The following is a 24,634-nucleotide window of genomic DNA, read 5'->3' on the forward strand; positions in this document are numbered from 1 at the left end:
TGTTGTAGCCACAGTATTTATATGGCTAGTCCAGTTCAGTTTGTAGTCGATGATAACCCCCAGGATGTTGATAGTGGGAGATTGTGATGGTAATGTCATTGAATGTCATGGGGCGATGGTTTGAGTCTCTCTTATTTGAGATTATCATTTCCTAGCACTTGTGTGGCGTGAATGTTACATGCCACTTGTGAGCCCAAGCCTGGATATTGTCCAGGTCTTGCTGCATTTTCACACGGACTGCTTCAGTGTCTGAGGAGTCGCGAATAGTGCTGAACATTGCTCAATCGTCAGAGAGCATCCCCATATATGACCTTATGTTGGAAGGAAGGTCATTGATGAAGCAGCTGAAGGTGGTTGGGTCTAGGACACTACCCTGAGTAACTCCTGCAGTGATGTACCAGCACTGAATGACTGACCTCCAGCCACCACAACCATTCTCCTTTGTGCTAGGTATGGCCTCAACCAGCAGAGTGTTTTCTCCCTTTAATTGCCACTGACTCCAGTTTTGCTCGGGCTCCTTGATGCCGTACCCGAGAAAATGCTGCCTTGACATCAAGGGCAGTCACTCTCCCCTCATCTCTGGAGTTCAGCTCCTTTGTCCATGTTTGAACTCAGTCATTGATGAGGTCAGGAGCTGAGTGAAGCTGGACGAGCCCAAACTGAGCGTCCGTGAGAAGTTTTTGCTGAGTAAGTGCCGCTTGATCGCACTGTTGATGACCCCTTCCATCTCTTTACTGATGATTGAGAGTAGACTGATACGGCAGTAATTGGCTGGGTTGGATTTCTCCTGCATTTTGTTTACAGTACATACAAGAGCAATTTTTCACTTTGCTGGGTAGATACCACTGTTGTAACTGTACTGGAATAGATTGGTGAGGGGCATGGAAAGTTCTGGAGTTTTGAATTTCTTGCTACCATGCGCCCAAAGCTGTGAACTGAGGAATGGATTGTCCTAATGGGAAATGGAGAAACTTCCTCGGTGATTCGTGAAGATGTCCATCCTTTTACAATTTGTGTCCCCTGTTTCAATGAGGACCCTCCTTTTTTGAGGGGCCCCTCACCCCTGAACTTGCAGAAATTATCTTGTACTGTTGATCACTATCCCTGGTGCTGTGATAGCAGTACTGTAGTATTGGACATGGCAGACGTTGTTGTGCAGTAGTGGATTGATGAGAATCAACTAAGTGCCTCAATAAATTGTGCTTCACTGGATGAAGCTATAGATGCCAATTCCATGGCAACTGACTGAAAGCTCATGTGGCTTAGAAGCAAGTGCTTTCCATTACCTTAGTAACCAAACATCCTGGATTGTGCCTGACAATTGAGAGGGGCTGAGATTAGAAATTTCTTCACTTAAGAGAGTTGGGAATATTAGACATTCTCTCACCCGGAGAGGGCTAAGCTGCTCAGTCATTGATTTTATTTGAGACAGAAAGATCTTTCGACTTGATCAGATAGTTCTTCAGAAGAGCTGGCACAGGCAGGATGGACCAAATAGTCATCTTATCTGTGTCATTCTGTGCTTTTCAGAGCCTGCTTGAAGCCTTCAAAAGGACAGTAAACAAGGAAAGTTCATAGCACAGATTGCTGTTTGTCTCATAATAACACTGTTGGTTAAAGTAATTCAGCACATCACTGCTTATTATCATGTCTGACTTTTTTTTGTGATTTATATTTTTCATAAGCAATTGTTTTAATTTTTAATATTTTGGTTAGTAGGATCTTATTTCTTTATTCATAATCTTGCCATATTTTGGGGGGCTCCAGTTAACATTCATTGATCACACATCATAGAATGTACAGTGCTGAAGGAGGCTATTCGGCCCATCGAGTCTGCACAGGCCCTTGGAAAGGGCACCCTTATTAAGCCCACAGCTCCACTCTATCCCCATAACCTAGCCTTTTTTGGACGCTTAGCATGGCCGATCCGCCTAACCTGCACATCTTTGGACTGAGAGAGGAAACCGGAGCACCTGGAGGAAACCCACGTAGACACAGGGAGAACGTGCAGACTCCGCACAGACAGTGGCCCAAGCTGGGAATCGAACCTGGGACCCTGGAGCTGTGAAGCAACAGTGCTACCCACTGTGCTACCATGCAGCCCAGGTCAATGTATGTGATCAATGGATGCTCCAAGAAGTACATATATTTATGTATCAAACTCAGTTTGGCAGGGTACGTCCGTACTCCAGCTGGCAAGTTCCTTAATGCAAACAAAACCTAAGTGGATAAGTTAAGGAAAATAGATAAAGAACTGATCAATTCAGAACCTGTCATTTCCCATCATTGCGATCTGAAGTGCTGAGAGATGATTGCATAGTGAAGAAGCAGTGGCTTGGCGGATCATTCCTGACACTAAACATATCTTGCAATGTCAAATGGAGGACCTGTTTTTTTTTTTTTTGTTCTTTTTTTATACAGCACAGAAACAGGCCCTTCGGCCCTCCAAGCTTGTGCCGACCATGCTGCCTATGTAAACTAAAATCTTCTGCAGTTCCTGGGTCCGTATCCCTCTATTCCCAGCCTATTCATGTATTTGTCAAGATGTCCCTTCAGTGTTACTATCGTCCCTGCTTCCACCACCTCCTCCGGCAGCGAGTTCCAGGCACCCACTACACTCTGTGTAAAAAAACTTGCCTCGTACCTCTCCTCTAAACCTTGCCCCTCGCACCTTAAACCTATGCCCCCTAGTAATTGACCCCTCTACCCTGGGGAAAATATCTCTGACTATCCACTCTGTCTATGCCCCTCATAATTTTTTAGACCTGTATCAGGTCGCCCCTCAACCTCCGTTGCTCCAGTGAGAACAAACCGAGTTTACTCAACCGCTCCTCATAGCTAATGCCCTCCATACCAGGCAACATCCTGGTAAATCTCTTCTGCACCCTCTCTTTAGCCTCCACATCCTTCTGGTAGTGTTGCGACCAGAATTGAACGCCAAGTGTGGCCTAACTAAGGTTCTATACAGCAGCAACATGACTTGCCAATTCTTATACTCAATGCCCCGGCCAATGAAGGCAAGCATGCCGTATGCCTTCTTGACTACCTTCACCTGTAGTGCCCCTTTCAGTGACCTGTGGACCTGTACACCTAGATCTCTCTGACTGTCAATACTCTTGCAGGTTCTACCATTCACTGTATATTCCCTACCTGCATTAGACCTTCCAAAATGCATTACCTCACATTTGTGAAGTTGTTGGTACTTTTCCTGTTGAGAATTCACCTAACAAGCACGCCTTTTAGGACTTGTGGGAGGAAACCGGAGCACCCGGAGGAAACCCACGCAGACATGGGGAGAACGTGCAGACTCTTCACAGACACAGACCCAAGCTGGGAATTGACCCCGGGACCGCTGGAGCTGTGAAGCAACCATGCTAACCACTGTGTTACCATGCCGCCCATATTCCCCCACAAAGGGCAAATGCTGGCCTTGGCCGTGGTGTACATGTCCCATGAATGGATAAATTACAAGGAAAATACTGCAAGGAAAGAATGCTGCTGAGGAGAATCACCTGTTTCTCCTGATTTGTGCGACATATCAAGAAATGGGAGAAGGCACAAGATACTGCAAAGTCAAGGGTCCTACAACATAGTATTCAATAGTATTGAAGCTGATTCAGCAGAGCTACAAAATATGCATTGAAGCAACAATGTGGAACATTACCCAGGTATGTCCTCTATACAAAACGCAGGGCAATCTAATTATCGCCCCTTCAGTTTCCGCTAAAGTGACAGAAGGGGTCATCAACAGTATCAAGTGGCACTTGCTCAGCAATAGCCTCACTGACACTCAGTTTTGGTTCGGCCAGGGCCACCCGGCTCCTGACCTTATAATAGCCTTGGTTCAAACATAGTCAAAAGCATTGAACGCTCGTGGTGAGGTGAGAGGGACTGCCCTTGGCATCAAGGCAGCATTTGACCGAATGTGGCTTCAAGGAGCCCTCGCAAAACTGGAGTCAATGCGAATTAGAGAGAAAACACTCCACTGGTTTGAGGCATACTTAGCACAAAGGAAGATGGTTGGGTCTACAAGATGCACTCAGCACCTTATCAAGGCTCCTTTGACAACATCTTCCAAACCCATGACTTTGACCACCTGGAAGCACAAAAGTCACCAGGTGAATGGGGACACCATTACCAGGACGTTCCCCCTCCAAGCTACACACATTGTGACTTGGAAATATATCACCATTCCTTCACTGTTACTGTATCAAACTCCCTTCCTAACTACTACACATGTACTGCAACGATTTAAGACTGCAGCACACCATCACCTTCTCAAAGGAAATTAAGGATGGACAATAACTTTTTGTTTTGCCAGCAAAGCCTACATCCCATGAATGACTAAAAAAGGTTTTCTTTCAAGACCCACCTGAACCAGATGCAGAAACAAAATGGGCCTTTGTTTATCATTACATTTGATCAGTGACTCAATAGCCACTCAATGCAGCATTTAAAGATCAGCCTCCACTGTATGATGTGTATAAGACTTAGAGTGAATTTGAATCCACACCCGAGGTCAGAGCGTGGTAAACTGATGGAAGCTGAAATCTAATGTCATTCTACCCATTGTCTGGCATTTATATCTTGCATTATTTCCTTTTTTAAAAAATAATTTCCCAGTTGCCCACGGACAACAATTTTTTCCAAGTTTGAAGTATCCAGCATAAATAATTGAGGATGGTTCTCAGTTAATGGTGATAATGCTGGATGTATTTGAATCCAGGATACATTGCCAAGTTTATATTGCTCCTCACGTTGTCAGTGATTTTATCCTTATGCTTATCCTTGCGCGTTCCTTATGCTCAAACAGCCGACTTCTGTGCTACAAACCTGAATGGTTTCCTTTCCTTTCCTTTTGAAAGCTTTGGCAGACCCTTTTGGACATTGAGGATGTGTTGGTAGCCAGCTTACTTGTACCGTGACGATGACAACAGAACAAATAACCTGCAGGCCTTCCCTCTTGTGTGCTGCAAAGTGTTAACTTTGTGAATTCATATGGGCTGAATGTTGAGCTTTTTGTGCAGATGGTGGATTAGGTGGACAAATTTCTGCATGCAATGGCTGACTTCCTTTTGTGCATTCTGTACAATCCCTGCTTGAACTTTACAATACAACCACAGAGCCGTTCTGTGAGACACAAATCAAATCAATCAAACATAATTGTTCCAATGGTAGAGAAGTGACATTTCCTTGTGACAGCACACTGCTTGTTGCTGGTGATGAATATATGTTTTGTCTGGGGAGCATTGAATGTAAACTTAAGCTTGCTGTTAGAAAGTTGATGTCAGATGTAATTAGGAAAGATTAATTTCACTTTCTTTCCCCTGTATGTCACCAATTTTAATTTACCGATCTTCCCATTGTCTCAATCATGTAATTGTCCGAAATTCTCAGACAAATGGAATTGCAGCTGAATATATCCCATACTTTCCACATTCTTTCCATGGAGCACATCACACACCATCCAACTCAGTCGCTCATGACAAGTACAGGATGAAGTGCAGGGATGGCCAGTTTTTTTTGTTTCCCACCTCAATCAATGAGGGGTGTGAGTTATTGAGCCATACATAACTCCTCGACTACCAATTGCCAGTTGGTGTCACTGACTAACAGCTTGTGATGGTGTGCAAGGTTCAGCAATTTGCTGGGGAGAACCTGCTGTGACACTACATCCTATCCTGTACTAGCTCCAAGACACTTCTCACCCCGTTTCAAGTTTGCTTGCCTGCCTCTATATATCCTAGCTCGGCCTAAGAGTTTAGGCTTGAGTACTTTGTGGACACCCCATCCCCCCCTCCCCACAACTCTCACACACTACTGTATTTGGGGCAGAACATTCAGATATTACAACCTCTGTGCTTTGAGGTTTTCATTCATGGTCAGATATTCCTCAAAAGCTGACAAACTTCTTGAAACGTTGAGGTCAAGTGTTCATAGTGCTAATAAATACAGCACATGCATGCGCTATAAAACATGCATGCTAAACAGTGGGCGGGAAAGGTCGAGTCTCTTGACATATTCTGAGCTCAGTATTCAATCTGGTTGAACATGTTGAACCCAAATTGTTTTTGCAATTTACCATTTAGCTACAGTCCACCACTTTGGCTTCTTTGTTCTCACATTTCATACCGCAATGAAGGGATAGGTATGTTTAGTGGAAATGTCGCAAGTATTCCAGAGGACGCTCTAATGTTCTGGGGACATGAGTTCAAATCCCACCAAATTTGAATTCACAGAATTAAAAACAGACTTGGCATGTATGATCATTGTCATTTTAAGACCAGCCTCACTGAGTAAGGATCACATAATCAGCCCCGAGCATGGGGAATCTCTCTCAGGGAGCAGATTTCTTAGTTAGAAAGCGTGTATAATGGAATAGCATGCGGCTAATGAAACAATCTTGGAAATAAAGTTAGTTCAACTTAAAACGCCGCTGGGAGTACATCTTTGCATCTGGCAACAAGGGTAAACCAGAGTCGGACTTGAAATGAAACACGCAACATTCCAGCGCAGGGCAGTCAGCCAGGAGCACACAAAATGGCCGAGGCATAGCCACTCAAGCGAGAGCTGAGAGGTAAGCAGAGTTACAGTTGGGAGGTGCGAATAAGGCCTGACAAGACTTTGTGTAGCCGAACATTGCTAGTTGTTGTTGGTTAGGGATAACTCACGGAAGATTATGGATGGAATTGATTCCAGTGCGAGCAATGCAGAATGGTATGCTTGAATTGGCTTTGGATCACTGTGTAACAGCAGTGAAAGCACCTTACCTGAGTGTTTCCTCACTTTTCACAACATCCTAAACTGTAAAGTTTTGTCTCTACTAGATAATTATTACCCATGTTGAAACAGAATGAATACGGTTTGTGCTTTGAATCATGTTCATTGGATGTATTTTTTAATTAAAGAGTGTGTCTCATCTTCAGCATCCCAAACTACTCCAATCAATTTCTAACCTATTATTTTTTTCAAATTCTTCCATGGCCTTCTGCTCTGCTTCTCTCTGTAATTGTCTCTTCCCCAACAACAATTATTGAGATATCTGTACTTCTCCAGTTCTGGCCTCTTGAACAAGCCGGATTTTCATCACTCCCTCGTTGGTAGCTATGTCCACAGCTGCCGAGACCCTAAATTTCTTCCTTAAAAGTCTTCATCTCTCTAAGTTGCTGATTCAAAGTTAAATCTTTGACCAAACTTTGGTCCTCTGTTCCCATATCTCTATACATAGCTCAGTGTCAAATTTTAACCAATAATGCTGCAGTGAAGCACCTTGGCATTTGAAGATGTGATTATAAATATGTTGTCATAAATCTCACTAGTTACTTCATAGTCAACCATTTGGAGGGCTGTGACATGCTGCTCATACAGACCACAGATCCACGATTAGAGTGGATTCTATGAACTCTTGAGCATGTTTCCTTGATTGACACTCTGGCGACTGTCAGATAACCCTGACTCTCAAAGGAAATGTGGGAATACTTCTTGTGATATCATAGGGCTGTTTCATGAGAATGAGATTACATAATTTGCTGCAATTAGCAGACAGAGAAAAAACTTCCTCCCTCTTTATTATTTTGCTACGGCTGTGCTGACCAGAGGAAAGGCATATATGAGATATAATTTTGTGAATTTTCAATGGGTTTCAGCAGTTCAGATCCTGCTCATAGAGAGTTGATTTCCTTGGAAGCTTGGCTGACCACCATGAACCCTGTGACTTTACAATTACCACCACATTTTGGACAAAGATAGAACTTGTATGTGTGGGTTATCATGAACAGTGAATATAATAATGCAAAACAGGCCAACAAAATGAATTCTGAATTGTTTGTGAACAAGTCCAGTGAGCATTAAATGGCAACTCTTAGTTCTCAACCTCTGATTGGTTTAACATGGCATTTAATTCTACCACATCTTCATTCTCATGCGATGTACTCAAATATCTATCTGAGTATATTTTATGGCTTGAAAATTATGACAGTCTTTTTGATTCCAAATTCTGGAACAAGAGACTTTATGAAATTAAGGGAAGAACATTTCAAACTGGGCCAGGGAAGGAATTTCCAGCAGGTTATCACTTTTCTACAACCTTGTAAACATTTTCTGTTGATGTGGTAATGTTTTCCTTTTGCGTATGTGTTGTCTGAGAGTTAGTGCCTCCAGGAGTCTGCCACTGTTTGTATGCTCATATGTGTACGCTCATATGCCGGTTAGATGGATTTGCCACGCTAAATTGTCCATCAGTGTCCAAAAGGTTAATTGTGATTCCTGGGTTATGGGGATAGGGTGGAGTTGTGGGCCTAGTTAAGGTTCTCTTTCCAAGGGTCAGTGCAGACTTCATGGGCCAAATAGCCTCCTTCTGCACTGTCGGGATTCGAAGATTCTATGAGAGAAAATGAGCCTATCATTTTTTGCCAGGGCTTGTCTATTGACCAGTCTTCTTTTAATCACAGACTATAATCACAAGGTTTGCCACTCGGCAAAGAGATGACCACAAACCAAGGAATTGGGGGAGCCTTTACTGAATTCTTATCCTCCTCCTCGCCTGTAAATTTAGCTTTCCCTCTCTCTCTGTCTCCTCTGTTAATTGTGTATTTCAATAGAATGCTATTGGGTTTGATATGATCCATTTATTCGCTCCTGGGGTAAGGTACCTTAACCATGCTGCTGGCCTGATATATCGTTAACTTCTGACAATCAGCTTCCTGCCAGAAATCAGTGGTTTAATTTGCATTCTTGTCATCTCTGAGACATTTACAAAGCCAAGATGTGAATTCACAAATGGTACAGATTCTGTGTCTGAGACAAGCGTGCTGTGCAGTTTAGTAACCTACCTTGGGTATCTCTGCACTAGCAAAAATGACAAGTATCCTGTGTCTAAAGTGTTTGTGTGTATTGAGCGGGGCGGGGGGAGGTAAAGTTAAAAATAAATCGTGGTTGACTGACTTGCTGGTTGTTTTTTTGATGAAGTAGTAGAATGAAATGATGAGAGTAATGTACTTGTTGTGTTTCTGGGCTTTGAAAAGATGGTCAGTAAAATCTCAGCAGCAAATTGCAACCCATGGGATTGAAGGGATCGTACAAATGTGGATACAAAACTGGTTAAGAGATAGAAAGCAGGTAAGTAGTTGTTTCTCAGACTGGAGAGAATAAACAATGATGCTCATTACGGCTGGTGTTTGGAACTTAAACTATTTTGACACATATCAGTAACAGGGGCATAATTTTAAAAGATGTAGATATTGCAAAGTTTGGAAGTGTAAAGTAGAAGTTCAGGGGGCAACTAGAGACCTGTCTGAAGGGTAGGTGCATTGCAGGTAGAATTACATGCAGAGTAGTGTGAAGCCATGGATATTTGGAGGAAGAATGAGTAGAAACATTTCAAACTAAATGGTACAATCTTCAAGGGGCAAAGAGGTTCGGGGGTCATATCAACAAATCTTTGAAGTTAACAGGACAAGTTGAAAAGCTGGTTTAAAAATGCAGATTGGATCATTGGCTTTATAAATACCTGGTTAGCAAGAATGCTGTACGACATCTTTACCAATCACTGTTTTGGCCTCAGCTGGAGTATTGTCCCAATTCAGGGCACTGTACTTAAGGAAAGGCATTGAGGGCTTGGAGAGGATGGAGAGAGTACCTACCTAGACCCATGCCCTATCCTTGTAACCCCATAACCCCACTTAACCTTTTGGACACTGAGGGGCAATTTAAGGAAAGATATGGAGGGCTTGGAGAGGATGGAGAGAGATTTATTGGATTGCTCACAGGGATGAGGGACATATGAAGTGACTACAGAAACTGGGGTTGTCTGAGAGCAAAGAAGGCTAGGGGAGATTTAACAGAAGTGCTCAGAATCATGGAAAGGTTTCAATAGAGTAACTCGGGAGAAAGTATTTCCACTGGTAGGAGGATCTTAATGCAATTGCAGTTTTATTCTTACTCAGTTAATTATAACCTGGAATGCACTGTCTGAATGTCACAGTAGCGCAGTGGTTAGCGCTGCTGCCTCACGGTGGCAGAGACCAGGGTTTGATTCCAACCATGGGTGACTGTGTGAGTTTGCATGTTCTCCGTCTTGCGTGGATTTCCTCCCAAAGACCAAAGATGTGTACAGGTTAGGAGGATTGGTCATGCTAAAGATCAAATTGTCCCTTTGTGTCGAGGTATGTGTAAGGTTTGGATGCGGGGGGGGGGGGGGGTGATAGGGTGCAATGGGCAAGAGAGTGGGCCTGTGTTGTGTACTCTTTGGAGAGCCGATGCAGACTTGAAGGGCCTTCTGCACTGTACGATTCTAACAAGTGGTGACGGAAGAATCTGCAGTAACTTTGGAAAGGGAATTGGACGCATATTTGAAAAGAAAATATCAGTAGTGCTGGACAGATAGATCAAGGGAAGTGGGATGAGTTTGATAGCTCCTTCATAAATCCAGCACAGGCATGATGGGCCAACTGGCCTCCTTTGCATTAAGATGCTATGACATGCTACAGCTGAGATCTGGGAACATTATTTGGAAATCATTTTGTGAGCCGTGGTAAATTGACAAGCTTATCCTGAGAGTTGCTGCTGATGTGTTCACATCATCCTCAGGCAGCGTTAAATATTGTTCCATTTTATTCTGATTGGGATTTTATCCCCATATTTATACTGAGTGGTGAGGAGAAAGTGAGGTTCAAGTTCCACAACTTTCACCTTGACAAAGTGCTGGAGGGGCTGTCGCAGAACTCGAGGGTCAAAGACCGCGCGTGTTTTGCAGATTTTGATCAAGTCAAATTCATTTTAACGCTGAAGTTGCGTCATTTATAGCACTGGGGGAGGGGGGGGGGCTGCAGATGGGATGTACAGATACAGTTCTGTTTGTGTCTATTTCATTGCTAAAGCCAGTGATTCTTCACATTCACTCCTCTATCTTGATGGATGAGACATGGTGTGAAAACCATTGATGATTAGTTATTACATTGAGCGTAAATCATTTTTATTGTCTCATTCGCAGTGTTATGAATGATAATTTGGTGCTAAATAGGGAATTCAAGATTGAAGAACTCCGCATTCTCAAGACAACTACTAATGCGGTTATTTATAATTTGCCATGGTTACACTTCGCTCTGGTGAGATCAAATTGGCATTTACATCATTGCACTAAATCAGTATTCCTTTTACATTACTGAGTCTATTTACATTGAGTAGGCTGTCGTAGTTTCTGCTCCATTTCAGAGCAGTAAAGTCTGGCTCCGGAATACTAATTCCCATCCTCCTCTCCTTCAGCGCAGCCATGCTGTGCTGTTAAATAATTTAAAAGCACTGCCAACAAACGTGCACCGACCCCCATCTTCTTCATGAATCAATATATGAAAATCCTGTGCTTTTGCCGAGTTGGTTGTGCCCAATGTTCCACAGCACAGTAATGGGTCATTAAGAGGTTCTTTGGTGCGCAAGCCTTTTCTGACCTTGGCCCATCTGAAGGACAAATCGGAAGGCATTTTGGCAGTAACATGTGCATCATCCGTTATCATTTCGGGAATGAGACGGTGTCCATGGAAACGAGAAAAGAATGGAGAATGTGAATCGAATTTTTTCATTGCTTAGTTTTAAGCTGACAGGCACATTGTGGAGAAGAAATGCAAGCTCAAAGTGTTAACCGTGCCTCTGTGAGTAGTCCTTCTGCTTCTGAGTTAAAAGGTTGTGGATTCAAGCCTCACTCCAGAGCCTTGAGGATGAAATCCACAGTGAAGTCATTTTTGTAGTAGTACGGAGTGAGTGCTGCACTGTTGGCAGTGCCTTTTTTTGAATGAGAGATTGAATTGAGTCTCTATCTCCCCTCCCTGGTGGGTATCAAAGATCCCGTGGTACTGCGTAAAGAAGAGCTGTGGAGGTTCCCCTGGTCTCCTGACGAATATTTATTTTGGACCAATGTCACAAAAAAAGACACATGATCTTGCTATTTTTGCAAGTGGAGTTTTGCTGTGCGCAAATTAGCTGCTGCGATCCCTATATCGCAACAGTAACTGTAGTTCAAAAAGCCTCCAATGATTGTAAAGCAATTTGGGATGGCCTGAGTGAGGACTGAATCTTTCTTTAAAAATCAATAACAACATTTGAATGAAGGTAATCAGCAGGGTTAAATGCACGTTCCTTGAAATGTAATATACAGTGGAGTAACATTATTAGTCGCAATATCTTTATCTCACATACTGTTGGAGAGGCAACCAAAGAAAATGTGTTCTGGTGTGCATCAAAAGAGTTTAAAGATTGAAATCTGCTGTCCACATCCAAAGCTTTAACTCGGACTCGAACTGTTAGCTCTGTTCTCTCTCCAGACTGTCACCCCAGTTGAGATTGTCCAGCATTTTCTGTTTTTGTTTCATATTCCAGTAATTTGCTTTTATCGTAATGCTTTAGGGACGTTGTTCAAATTCCACCATGGCAGCAGGTGGAATTTAAATTCAATTAATAAATCTGGAATGTAAAAGCTAGTGACCATCAAACGATCTGGGGCTGGTTTAGCACAGTGGGCTAAATAGCTGGCCTTTAAGGCAGACCAACAGCACGGGTTCGATTCCCGTACCAGCCTCCCTGAACAGGCGCCGGAATGTGGCGACTAGGGGCTTTTCACAGTAACTTAATTTGAAGCCTACTCGTGACAATAAGCAATTTTCATTTCATTTCAAACGACATTGATCGTTCTGAAAACCCATCTGGTTCACGAATGTCCTTTAGGGAGGAAATCTGCCATCCTTACCTGGTGTGGCCTCCAGGAGACTCCAGAGTCCTCTAAAATTGCCCAGCAAGCCACTCTGTTTAAGGGTAATTAAGAATGGGCACTAAATGCTGGCATTGCCAGTGACACCCACATCCCATGAAAGAATTAAAAAGTTCAGCTGCTTCGACAATGGTGTCACTGAGTGGTTTGAATTGAATTCGCTAAAGATCAGTTGCTGTGCTCCAAGATTCACTCAGGCCCAACAAACCTTAGTGAGAGAGAAAAAAAGCAGCACGACAGAAAGGTGCAGCTTGAATTGGAATTTGATAATAACTGGGGTTTATTACCATCCATGTGCCCTTTGTTTGTTGAATATCCATTGGTGAGAGCATTCCCTGCACCTCCTGCGCACTGTTGTTTGGAAGATAGGATAGTTGGGGCCCAGGAATTGTAAGCCAACAGTCACTGGAAATGTAGTGTTGTTTCCAACTTTCAGAGCAGTTTGAACACCAGTGTTGGCTTTTAAGGAGATTGAAATTCAAAAGCAAAGAAGTGACACTAAATTTAGAGAATACCTCTGTAAAATCCCATCGGGAGTGCTTCATCCAATTTGCACTCCAAATCTCGACAAATTTGTGGCCTTGGAAGGGGTATATCAATAAATACATAATAATCTTTATTGTCACAAGTAGGCTTACATTATTGCAGATTGGCCAAACTGTTCAATTATGAAAACCTGTTGCACAAACTTGACTTGTATTCCCCTCAACTTCGATGTTGAGGGTATTAAAATCATGATGTTTAAATATCCAAGTGTTTCAGGATGATACAAAGAAGCTGTTTCTTCTGGTGAGGGAGTCCAAACTAAAAACTAGAGCTGAATTATTTAGGAATTAATGAAGGATCACATTTCAAACACAAAGGTGCTGGAAATCTGAAATTCCCTTCTTCAGAAGACGATGCATGCTGAAATAATTGTAGTTTTCAAGACTGTCATTGATATGTCTTTCCTGGTCCAAGTATCAAGGGATCGGAATCAATGGCAGGACAGCAGAGTTGAGATACAAATCGGCTATGGTTTGATTCAATGGGGAAGCAGGTTTGAGGGGCTGACTTGCCGACTGCTGGTCATATGTTCCTATTGCTATGTGAAAAGTTTTGAAAAATATCACCCAATCAGGAAGATGGTATCATTTATAACTTTCCTGTACTTTGACAGATTACTGGGCTCTGCATAAAATATGTCAGAAACCAAATATTGAGCCCTATCGGAGTACAGACAGAACAATTAGCATGAGAAAAGACCATCAAATTTTCAGGTTCATGATCACAAAGGCTTCCCCGGCTTCAATGTTTTCTCACGAAAGATCTCATCCATTTTTTTGTGATTCGAATCGGATTGTTTATAAATCTAATGTTTCAATTACCAAAACTTCAACAGAAAATTACTTTCTTTTTTTAGTTCGTCTCCATGACAGCATATCAGAAGAAGGATTCCACTACCTCGTATTTGACTTGTGAGTACTAATCTATGAAAGTAATGTATCCATATTGGTAGTAGCAACATCTCCGTAACAATCCTGCTTGGGCTTTTGTCTGTTTTATACTTGGAATCTTGGAAGGAGAATAATGAAGAGACAGGGAACCTGAGAGGGAGCAGTATGGAAGCCTGAGAGAGGACAGTGGGAGGATGGGGCACCCAAAGGCACTTTGGGGAAAATAGTCACCTTATGAAGGATATTTTGGAGACTGGTAACAGGAGTCATTACTATCCGTGTCACCTTTTCTCATGTTTCGGGGGATAAATCACTGTAGTCCACACTGTCTTCTAAACATGCTTCTGCTTGACTGTGGAAGGTGGCCTTTAAAGCAATGATTGATGTTCATGTTGAAGGTCGGTGTTCACAGAATAATTAATTGGAGCATTCAACCTTCCAGTACTTCAATGCGTGCTCACAATTTCGAGATGCAAAGCAGAAATGGAATCGCTGCCGATGAACTTTTGTCCAGTAACCTGTGGTTCCCCAATGTAGATTTGTAACCTGTTGCACTCTTAAAATGGATTTGCATCAAAAGAACAGCCAGAACAATCAGACTGAAGAATCATCTGGCGGATGAAGTTGCCCCGATATGGTGAGCGGGGAGGATATTTATTTTGGAATTCAGCACCATCAGTATGTTTCTACTGAACAACCTTTGTGATTTCAAGACCGTACATTAATAGGGGCTAGTTTAGCTCACTCAGCTAAATCGCTGGCTTTGAAAGCAGACCAAGCAGGCCAGCAGCACGGTTCGATTCCCGTACCAGCCTTCCCGGACAGGCGCCGGAATGTGGCGACTAGGGGCTTTTCACAGTAACTTCATTGAAGCCTACTCGTGCCAATAAGCGATTTTCATTTCATTTTTCATAATACAGTCTGTCTGTTTGCATTATTGTGTGCATATCTTGTTAATTCTGTTCTTTTTATTGCTGAAGAAGTCTTCAACTTATCCAGCATTATAAATGAATCCATGTGAGCATCAGCTGGTATGAATTTCAAGTTTATAGATAATTGAAATTGACAATTTTGAAAGATATTCCACTGCCTGTTATGATTCTCCTCCTACTCAATGCCAACAGCTCCATCATAGTTTTCATGTAGAAAGTGCCACAGATAAATTATTAACTTGTTTAAAGTTTTTTAAAAATAAATTTAGAGTACCCAATTCATTTTTTCCAATTAAGTGGCATTTTAGTGTTGCCAATCCACCTACCCTGCACATCTTTGGGTTGTGGGGGCGAGACCCACGCAAACACGGGGAGAATGTGCAAACTCCACACGGACAGTGACCCAGAGCCAGGATCGAACCTGGGACCCGGCGCCATGAGGCAGCAGCGCTAACCCACTACATCACCTTACTACCCGTTTTGAGTTTCTTCTGTTGAAAAGTGAGAAAGAAAAAGATTGTCAAGTAAAATTTGGCAATAATAGGCAAGTAGATACAAGTGTAGATTTCTCAACTTGGTTGCTCAATGGGCTGAATGGCTTCCTTTGCTGTATCACTCTATTTGTGGTGTGTTCAAGGTTGGGCACTCTTTCTTATTTGTGTTTGCCCATTTCCAATTATTTAGCTGTTGGAGAGTGGGGATGATACTACATCTTTTTTTTTCCAAGATGTTCCCACCATCAGAATCATTTTGGCTCAGGATGCATTATTGGTTAACTGGAGGTCAGCATTCCTTTGACACTGCACCAGAAACACGATGGAATACCTGGATTCCCCTGCTTCGTGACATGGACTGTCTGGAACAGGCAGTACCATTTTCCGATATTAGGGTCAGATACCTCCCACACTAAAATTCAAAATGAAAATTTGAGCGGCACTCCTTATTTCCACCCTACTATTTGTGACTTGCAAACTGTTAAAACAACAATTAGAACAATTTAGAGGTCACGTTCTTGGCATTTATCCATGAGCCAGACCCTTTCAAACTTCATCAGAAACTGCCTCTTGAAGTGCACTTCCACATTGCCATATCTGAGAGTTGTGTGAGCTGTGGCACATTTTGACAATTGTTTAGTCAAGTTATCATCGGTCTCAGTTATTTTTGTGTTGATCATTCATTTGGGTACAGGTGCAGTGACACAGTGTACACTGACTAGGCCTGAGTAATCCAGCGATATCCAACTGAGGCCTGGAAGCATTGGTAGACCAGCCCTTGAAATCCCCGAAATTAGTTTTCCCTTTGTGCTTTTAATTCTGCTGCTTTGTTCTGTATGAATTTTATGGATTCAGAAAGTGCTCTGCCTAAATGCTAAATAATAGTTAAATCCAAAATCAAAACACAGAAGCTGAGACTATTTACACCTTGAGGTGAGGGAAGTAGATGGAGACACAGCTTTGAGCTTGTGCCAACTGTGTGGTTGCAGAAACATTTTCAAAACATCTCATGCAAGAGTGTTATTCACTCAGCTCTGGCGTTAGGTCCAAATCCTCACTGGTTTAGCCAGTTCAGCTGGCTAGTAATGTAGAACAAGGCCAGCAGCACGGTTCAATTCCCGCACCAGCCTCCCGAACAGGCGGCGGAATGTGGCAACTTAGGGGCTTTTCACAGTAACTTCATTGAAGCCTACTGTTGACAATAAGTGATTATTATTATTAAATCCAACTCCAGATTTGAGTTTACAATGTAGGCTGACAGATCAGCCGAGCCACTGAGGAAATGGTACATTGTTAGAAGCCTTGTTCTGCATGTAACATAACTGCAAAATGCATTTTTGAGAGCTCATAATTCAATGGCATGGCAGAGATTTCTTCTAATCTCTTCAACCTGATCCTTCTACCAATCTAGAATGTAAAGAAAAAATAGATTAACTGCTCATGAAGTCATGGCTGGAACAACAGTTGTTGCATATGTCCACATGCAACACATGTGGTGGCACTGCTGTACATTAAACGATTTAGGATGTCTTGAGCTAATTAACTCAGTACAATCCAAATGCAATTTCTCCCAATTTGAACTTGATGACTGCAGACTTTTTTTTTACAAACCTCTGAAAAAGACATTTCATGTTGCTAGGACAGGAACGCACCTAACTCGGAAGCATATGAAATGGTGCGGAAAGACACTTGGCGCGCGTCCCGACTTCATCGCTCACTCGTGCAATATTTCAGTCGCCTGTCGTGTGGGAGAGTTGGATGTGGGCCTGCAAACAATCAAGCAGACAAGTTAGCCCATTAAGGGGCCAATTGAACATTTACGGCTGGTGGACAGGCCAATTGGCCAGGCGGACTTTACGTTTTAGCTGCAGCCTCTATTCAGGGTTAGATGAACTGTCTGAACTGAAATAAAATTTAAGATGGTGTCTGGGGATTCACGTTTGTGTTCGAATGCGCTGCCTGAACACTCTTGGCATAGCTTTTCTGTCGCAATTTATTTTTACAGGTCTGCAGCTCCCTGAGAAAGCTGGAGTACATGAGAAGTGCCAAATTATACCCTCCTTTTCTCTTCCCTGCAGGTGTTTCACACTGGTGCCCACTAATTGGCCAGCCAGTGTGAAATCACTTTCTGCGGTCGGTAGCGGCTAGAAGCGTGCTTTACGTCTACTTCCAAGCCCCTTGAGCGCACATTCCCAGTGGACAAGTCATTCAGGCCAAAGTTAATGGCACAGGAATTCAAAGGAATGTGGTTATGTAGCCAGCTAGTAAGTTGGAGGGCAGGACATAAAGAATAGAAATACAGTGGGCCATCCGTCACTTAACGCTCTGGTTGAGTTCCTCAAAATCAAAACCTTAGGTGAAACATTGGTTCCAACTGGAATCAATGTTATAACCACAGTAAAATTTTCCAGAACCTTCCTTAACAGAAAAATACCCAGATATTAAAACATACACGATAAGTTGAAATATTATACATTGCTAAATCCCTACATTGGTAAATGAAGTGACTTTTGAAACTTTTAAAAGCATGAAAAAATGTGTAACTTTCCAGTATGTCTTGCTTGCTGGAAATCCGGGATTATTCTTCTGGTGACTGCAATCCTCCTGTCCCCAAACTCCCAATCATCTTCCCTCCCCGACCTCAGTTGTAGCTTCCCCAATCCACACACTCCCTCTCGCTGGTTCACTTTCCTGGAGCATTTGAAGATCCAGATCTGATCCAAAGCCAGTGCTCCAATGTTGAGGAAGCGTGAATCGGGGGCTGACCTGAGGCTGGCTGCTACAATTCATGTTTTTTAAAAAATGCTCCTGTTTCACTGGTTTGCAAAAAGAGCAATGAGTCAGGAGCAATTTTTAAAAAAGAAATATGTTTGTAGTAGGCTTGGCCATTCTAGACCTCACACTAACAATATTGGAGCACTGGCTTAATTGGATCTGGGTCTTCAAACGGGAATGCTGGACCAGAAGAGGGAGGTATTGAGTGGGAGGTTTGGCCGGAGGGTGGGGTGAGGCCACAACCCTGAGGTCGGTGAAGGGATGAGGCCGTCCAAACACGGGTCTTCGGTAAACAACATGAATAGGCTCCATGAACTTGCCAACATTTAAGTGAGACAGATTAAATGAGAATTTACTGTAAAGGGAGGTCTCCTGGACTGATAAATGTGATGAATGATCCCCAAGTTGATGATTGGAACCAAATTACAACTGAAAAGTAAGGCAAAGATTGTTCAAAATGGGAACTTCTCATTAGTGGATTGTTGGTCATGGTGTGTGCCATTTGGAAATTTGCATGTAAATCTGTTTCTGAACCTGGTAACTATTTTGAGTGTGCGCTCACTTTAAGATATGTCTGCATCATTTCTGCCTAATTTCACTGCTGCTCATGATGGATACATCCCAGACAATAACTGACAGCAACAGCTTTTACTATGACGCCTTTGTTACCTGCCAGAATTTAGAGAGACCAGCTCTTGTAGAATTTGCTGTTGTGTCAAAATTTACCCAGACAGTCTTATTGCATGTGCACACAACTTGGGTGGACGATACACAGTGCTGCTAGAAATACTATTTTTTCTAACCGTCTACCTGTGACACAGTGCTTGAATATTGTATGATATCTCCTGTCTTTCCACACTCCCCTTCATTCCATGTCTGAGGCTTTGTAGTACATGCTGTAGTTTGGCCCTCTGGATAATTTTGTTCTGATTTCTAATGTATGATATCCACATCACATGTTTGAAGGCTGAGCCACATTGTCAAATCTGACAGCCCCTGTGTCAATATTATTATTCATTTATGCTAATTAAGGTCAAGGATGGCAGGTGGTAATAGAGGAAAGAATTTTCAGCCTGCACTTCCCTGTGGTTACAGGTAAGATTGTAGACTGAATTTCCGTGCTGGAAGATAAACTGATTGATTCAGCCTGCTGAGGTTCTTTTGGCAGAGAGTCAGATAGGAGGAGTTGCTTTCTGTGCAGAATATTAATTGTCAGGCAGGCACACAATCACAGGCATGCACAGACCCACAAATCGACATTCATTCTCAGCATGCTGGCATGCTCATATATACGCACGCGCACACACACACAAACATGTTCATACATAAACGGATACACACATGAGCACAGGCCCATACGTCTGTATTCTTCTTGAACAAGCATACATTATTATTATTATTAATAATAAATTTAGAGTATCCAATTATTTCTTTTCTAATTAAGGGGCAATTTAGTGTGGCCAATCGACCGATCCTGCACATCTTTTGGGTTGTGGGGGTGAGACCCACGCAGACATGGGGAGAATGTGCAAAATCCACACGGACAGTGACCCAGAGCCGGGATTGGACCTCGGACCGTGAGACAGCAGTACTAACCACTGCACCACCGTGCTGCCCAAAGCTCACACATATACATGTAGAAAATCCGACATATACGTGCTGACATATGTACATGTTCGTATACAAGCCCCAAACCCTTTTCACCCCACAGGTCCAGATTCTCCATCAACAGTGAGCTACATGCACATACTGCTTTATACACAGCACATATCTCAGCTGACTATCGCAGTTTACTTTTTAATCTATTGTACTGTCCAACAGCAGGTGCCTGTGCTTTACCAGCAATTTCCTGCAAAAAGGGATTCCTGTACAGGCCGAGCTATCACAAGAAGTCACAGTGTGAGGACTGCTTGTAATTATTCCCAGCTTCAGTCAAGCAAAGGCACAGGCCCATCCACAATCTTTCCCTTTAGAATTCAGCCAACTGGAAGTTGTACAGACTACTCACTGTATGCATTAATTGTTGCAGTGGAGCAGCCTACATCAGTGTTTGGGTTTGATCTTGCAGACAAAATACCCAAAAACCCTGAACATATTCACTGCTTCTGTCCATTGTGCAACAAGGTAAGCTGTTCAGATGACATTCCTTGGTGTCTCAAGTGGGCTGGTCATTGTATGATGTTCTAAGCCTTGCAAATCGAGATTTTGAAGGTTAGTTCCGATTCACTTCCTCAGTGGTGAAATTTCCCATTATTTCTGAAGAATTACATAGATTGCCCAGGACAGAAATAGGTCAGTTGGCCCAAGAGGTCTATGCTGGTGTTAATGCTGCATTCAAACTATCACACCCTATCGGTATACTCTTTTATTCCATTGTGCCTCACTTGTTTACTAGCTTTCCCTTGAATGTATGCACGCCATCTGCCCTATTTCTCTATGTGCCAGTGAGTTCCAATATTAATCATTCTGTGGGTCAAGAAATATCTTGTGAATTGATTTATTAGTGACTTTTATATGCCATAGTTTTGTGCAATAAAATTACGTACTCAGGAAAGCAGGCATCATACATTACAGCAGACACACGTTTCTGCTCCGCCATTCAATCACGGCTGATATATTTCTCATCACCTGCCTTCTCCCCATAACCCCTAATCCCCAAATTAATCAAGAACCGAGCAATCTAAGACTCTGTGATTTGACCTCCACAGCCTTCTGCGGCAATGAGTTCCACAGATTCACCACCCTCTGGCTGAAGAAATTCCTCCTCATCTCAGTTTTAAAGGAACGTCCCTCAGTCTGACGCTTTGGCCTCGGGTTCTAGAATTTCCTACGAGTGGAAACATCCTCTCCATGTCTACTCTATCTCGGCCTCTCTGTATTCTGTAAGTTTCAATAAGGTCCCCCCTCATTCTTCTAAACTCCCAACGAGTACAGACCCAGGGTCTTCAATGCTCCTCATGTGACAAGTCCTTTGTTCTGGACATCTTTAGTGAAACTCCCCTGGACTCTCTCCAAGGCTAGCACATCCTTCCTTAGATACGGGGCCCATGGGCAGCACGAGTGGTGCAGTGGTTAGTACAGCTGCCACATGGCGCAGAGGACCCAGGTTCGATCCTGGCCCCGGGTCACTGTCCATGAGGAGTTTGCACATTCTCTACGTGTCTGCGTGGGTCTGATCCCCACAACCCAAACTTGTACAGGGTAGGTGAATTTAGATAGATATAGAATTTACAGTGTAGAAGGAGATCATTCTGCCCATCGAGTCTACACCGAGCCTTGGAAAGAGCACCCTACTTAAGCCCATGCCTCCACCCTATCCCTGTAACCCAGTAACCCCACCTAACCTATGTGGACACTAAGGGTGATTTATCATGGCCAATCCACCTAACCTGCACATCTTTGCATGTGGGAGGAAATCGGAGCAAACCCACGCATGCATGGGGAGAACGTGCAGACTCCACAAAGACAGTGACCCAAAACAGGAATCAAACCTGCGGCCCTGTAGCTGTGAATCAACTGTGCTAACCACTGCACTACTGTGCTGCCCATTGGCTGCGCTAAATTGCCCCTTAATTGGTGAAAAAGAATTGGGTACTCTTAACTTAGAAAAAAAAGATTTAAAAGGCCCCAAACTGCTCACAATATTCCAAATGGGGTCTGACCAGAGCCGTATACAGCCTCAGCAGTACATCCATGCTCTTGTATTCTAACCCTCTCGACATGAATGCTAACATTGCATTTCCTTCCTCACTGCCAATTGAACCTGCAAGTTAACCTGAAGTGAATCCTGAACTAGGACTCCGAAGTCCCTATGTGCTTCTGGTTTCTGAAGCCTTTTCCCATTTAGAAAATAGCCTACACCTCTATTCTTCCTACCAAAGTGTGTAACCTCACATTTTTCCATCTGCCTCTTATCCTAGCCTATCCAAGTCCTTCTGCAACCTCCATGCTTCCTCAACACTACATGTCTCTCCACATATCTTTGTATTATCTGCAAACTTAGCAACAATTCACTCAGTTCCTTCTTCCAGATCATTGATCGTGTACATCGTGAATAGTTGTGGTTCCAACAGTGGCCCCTGTGGAATACTACTAGTCACCGGCTGCAATCATGAAAAAGATCCCTTTATCCCAACTCTCTGTCTCTACCAGTCAGCCAGTCCTCTATCCATGCCAATACCTTGCACCTGATAGCATGGGCTCGTGTCTTATTTCGCAGCCTTCTGTACAGCACCTTGTCAAAGGCCTTCTGGAAATCCAAACAGATCAAGTCCGCTGGTTCTTCTTTGTCTAACATCCTTGTTACTTCAAATAATTTGAACTGGCTTGTCAAGCATGGCCTCCCCTTGTCGGAGCCATGCCTATTTAGTCCGATTTTACCATGCACTTCCAAGCATTCCGCAATCTCATTCTTAATCATAGAGTCTAAAATCTTACCTCGTACTGAAGTCAAGCTGACCGAACAATAATTTTCTGTCTTCTGCCTCCCCTCCATCTTAAGCAGGGGTGTTATATTCGCCATTTTCCAGTCTTCTGGGACCCTTCCTGCTTCCAGTGATTACTGAAGGATCACCACCAATGCTTCCACAATCGCCGTAGCTATCTTCTTCAGATTCCGGGGGTGTAGTCCATCTGTTCTGGGTGATTTACCACCTTCGGTTTCCCCCAGCACTTTCTCCTTAGTGATGGCCACTGCAATCACCTCTGCCCCTGACTCCCTATACCACTGGTGGCTTCCACTGTGAAGACTGGTGTAAAGAACCTATTCAGTTCCTCTGCCATTTATTTATTCACTATTACTACATCTCCAATCTCAATTTCCAGTGGTCCAATGTCCATTCCTGCCTCTCTCTTACCTTTTGTATATCAAAAAAAACTGTGCAAACTTCTTTTATATTGCTAGATAGCTTACACTCATATTTCATCTTCTCTCCCCTTATTGGTTTTTTAGTTCTCCTCTGCTTGCTTTTAAAGGCTCCCAATCCTCTGGCTTCACGCTAATCCTCGCCACCTTGTGTGCTTTTTCTTTTGCTTTTATGCTGTTCTTGACTTCCATTCTCAGCTATGGTTGCCTTGCCCTCCCCTGAGCACGTTTCCTCCTCCTTGTGGTAAATTTCTGTTATGCCTCCCAAATAACTCGCAAAAACATCTGTCATTGCTCTGCCACTGTCTTTCCTGCTAGACTCCCCTTCCAAGCGACTCTGGCCAACTCCTGTGTCTTTGTAGTTACCTTCATTCAATTGTAAAACCATTACACCTAATTCCAGCTTCTCCCTCAAAACTGGAAGGTAAATTCTAGCATATTGTGCTCACTGCCCCCGAAGGGTTTCCTCACCTTAGGTTCTCTTAAATTCCTTTTCTTGGGATCTACTACCAATCTGATTTTTCCAGTTCACCTGCACATTGCAGTCCCCCATGATTATTGTAATGTTGCCTTTCTTATATCCTTTTCTGTCTCCTGATTTATTTTCTGCCCCACATCGTGACCACTGTACATAACTCCCATCCGGGTCTTTTTACTGTTGTGATTCCTCAACTCACACATCTTCTGTGACTTCTGACCCTATATCACTTCTTGCTATCGATTTTGTTTGATATCTCCCCGGTGAAGTGCTTTGGGGCATTTAACTGACACACAAGTAGTTGATGAATTGAATTCTGCCAGTCATGCTAATTTATAGATCACAAATTAGTTAAAGGAGACACTCTTCTTTTCTTCTCTTCTTCCAGGACTTTTTTTTTGGGAAACTTTTAAGAATTTGTGCAGCAGCTTTCAGTACATGCTCTTAGTGTTGAATCGTATGGACTGTGGTTTCATCACGAACGAAAGAGAAAATGCTGTAAAATCTCAGCAGGTCTGGCAACATCTGTAGGGAGAGAAAAGAGCTAACGTTTCGAGTCTGATGACTCTTTGTCAAAGCTTTAGCCACACACTGTTTCATCATTTGTGACAGCCTACGAAATCAGTTAGAAATAGCACTTGAGGCGAAAGGAATCAAAGGATATGGGGAGAAAGCGTTTAGGCTATTGATCAGCCATAGTCACACTGAATAGCGGAGCAGGCTCAAAGGGCCGAATGGCCTCCTCCTGCTCCTAATTTCTATGTTTTCTATGAGGACAGGGGCCACACATTTTGTCAAGGTTTTTTGAAAAATATATTTTAATTCATTTTTGCATTTGATTGTGATAACATTGCAAAAAGCAAAATAATAAAATATACAGAAAAATAAAACGATTAAA

General features: G+C 42.9%; 1 protein-coding gene across 50 annotated transcripts in view; it reads left to right on the plus strand.

Moving 5' to 3' along the window:
• The window catches only part of LOC119957389 (calcium/calmodulin-dependent protein kinase type II subunit beta), a 313,459-nt gene that overhangs the window by 121,542 nt on the left and 167,283 nt on the right, over positions 1 to 24,634 (plus strand). For all 50 annotated transcript variants that reach the window (XM_038785348.1, XM_038785350.1, XM_038785349.1 and 47 more), the window contains exon 4: positions 14,160 to 14,214. In XM_038785348.1, the coding sequence (XP_038641276.1) occupies positions 14,160 to 14,214 (55 nt within the window). The remainder of the gene's footprint in view (positions 1 to 14,159; positions 14,215 to 24,634) is intronic.

This window comes from Scyliorhinus canicula, chromosome 26 (genome assembly GCF_902713615.1).
Source record: "Scyliorhinus canicula chromosome 26, sScyCan1.1, whole genome shotgun sequence".
Taxonomy (NCBI): Eukaryota; Metazoa; Chordata; class Chondrichthyes; order Carcharhiniformes; family Scyliorhinidae; genus Scyliorhinus; species Scyliorhinus canicula.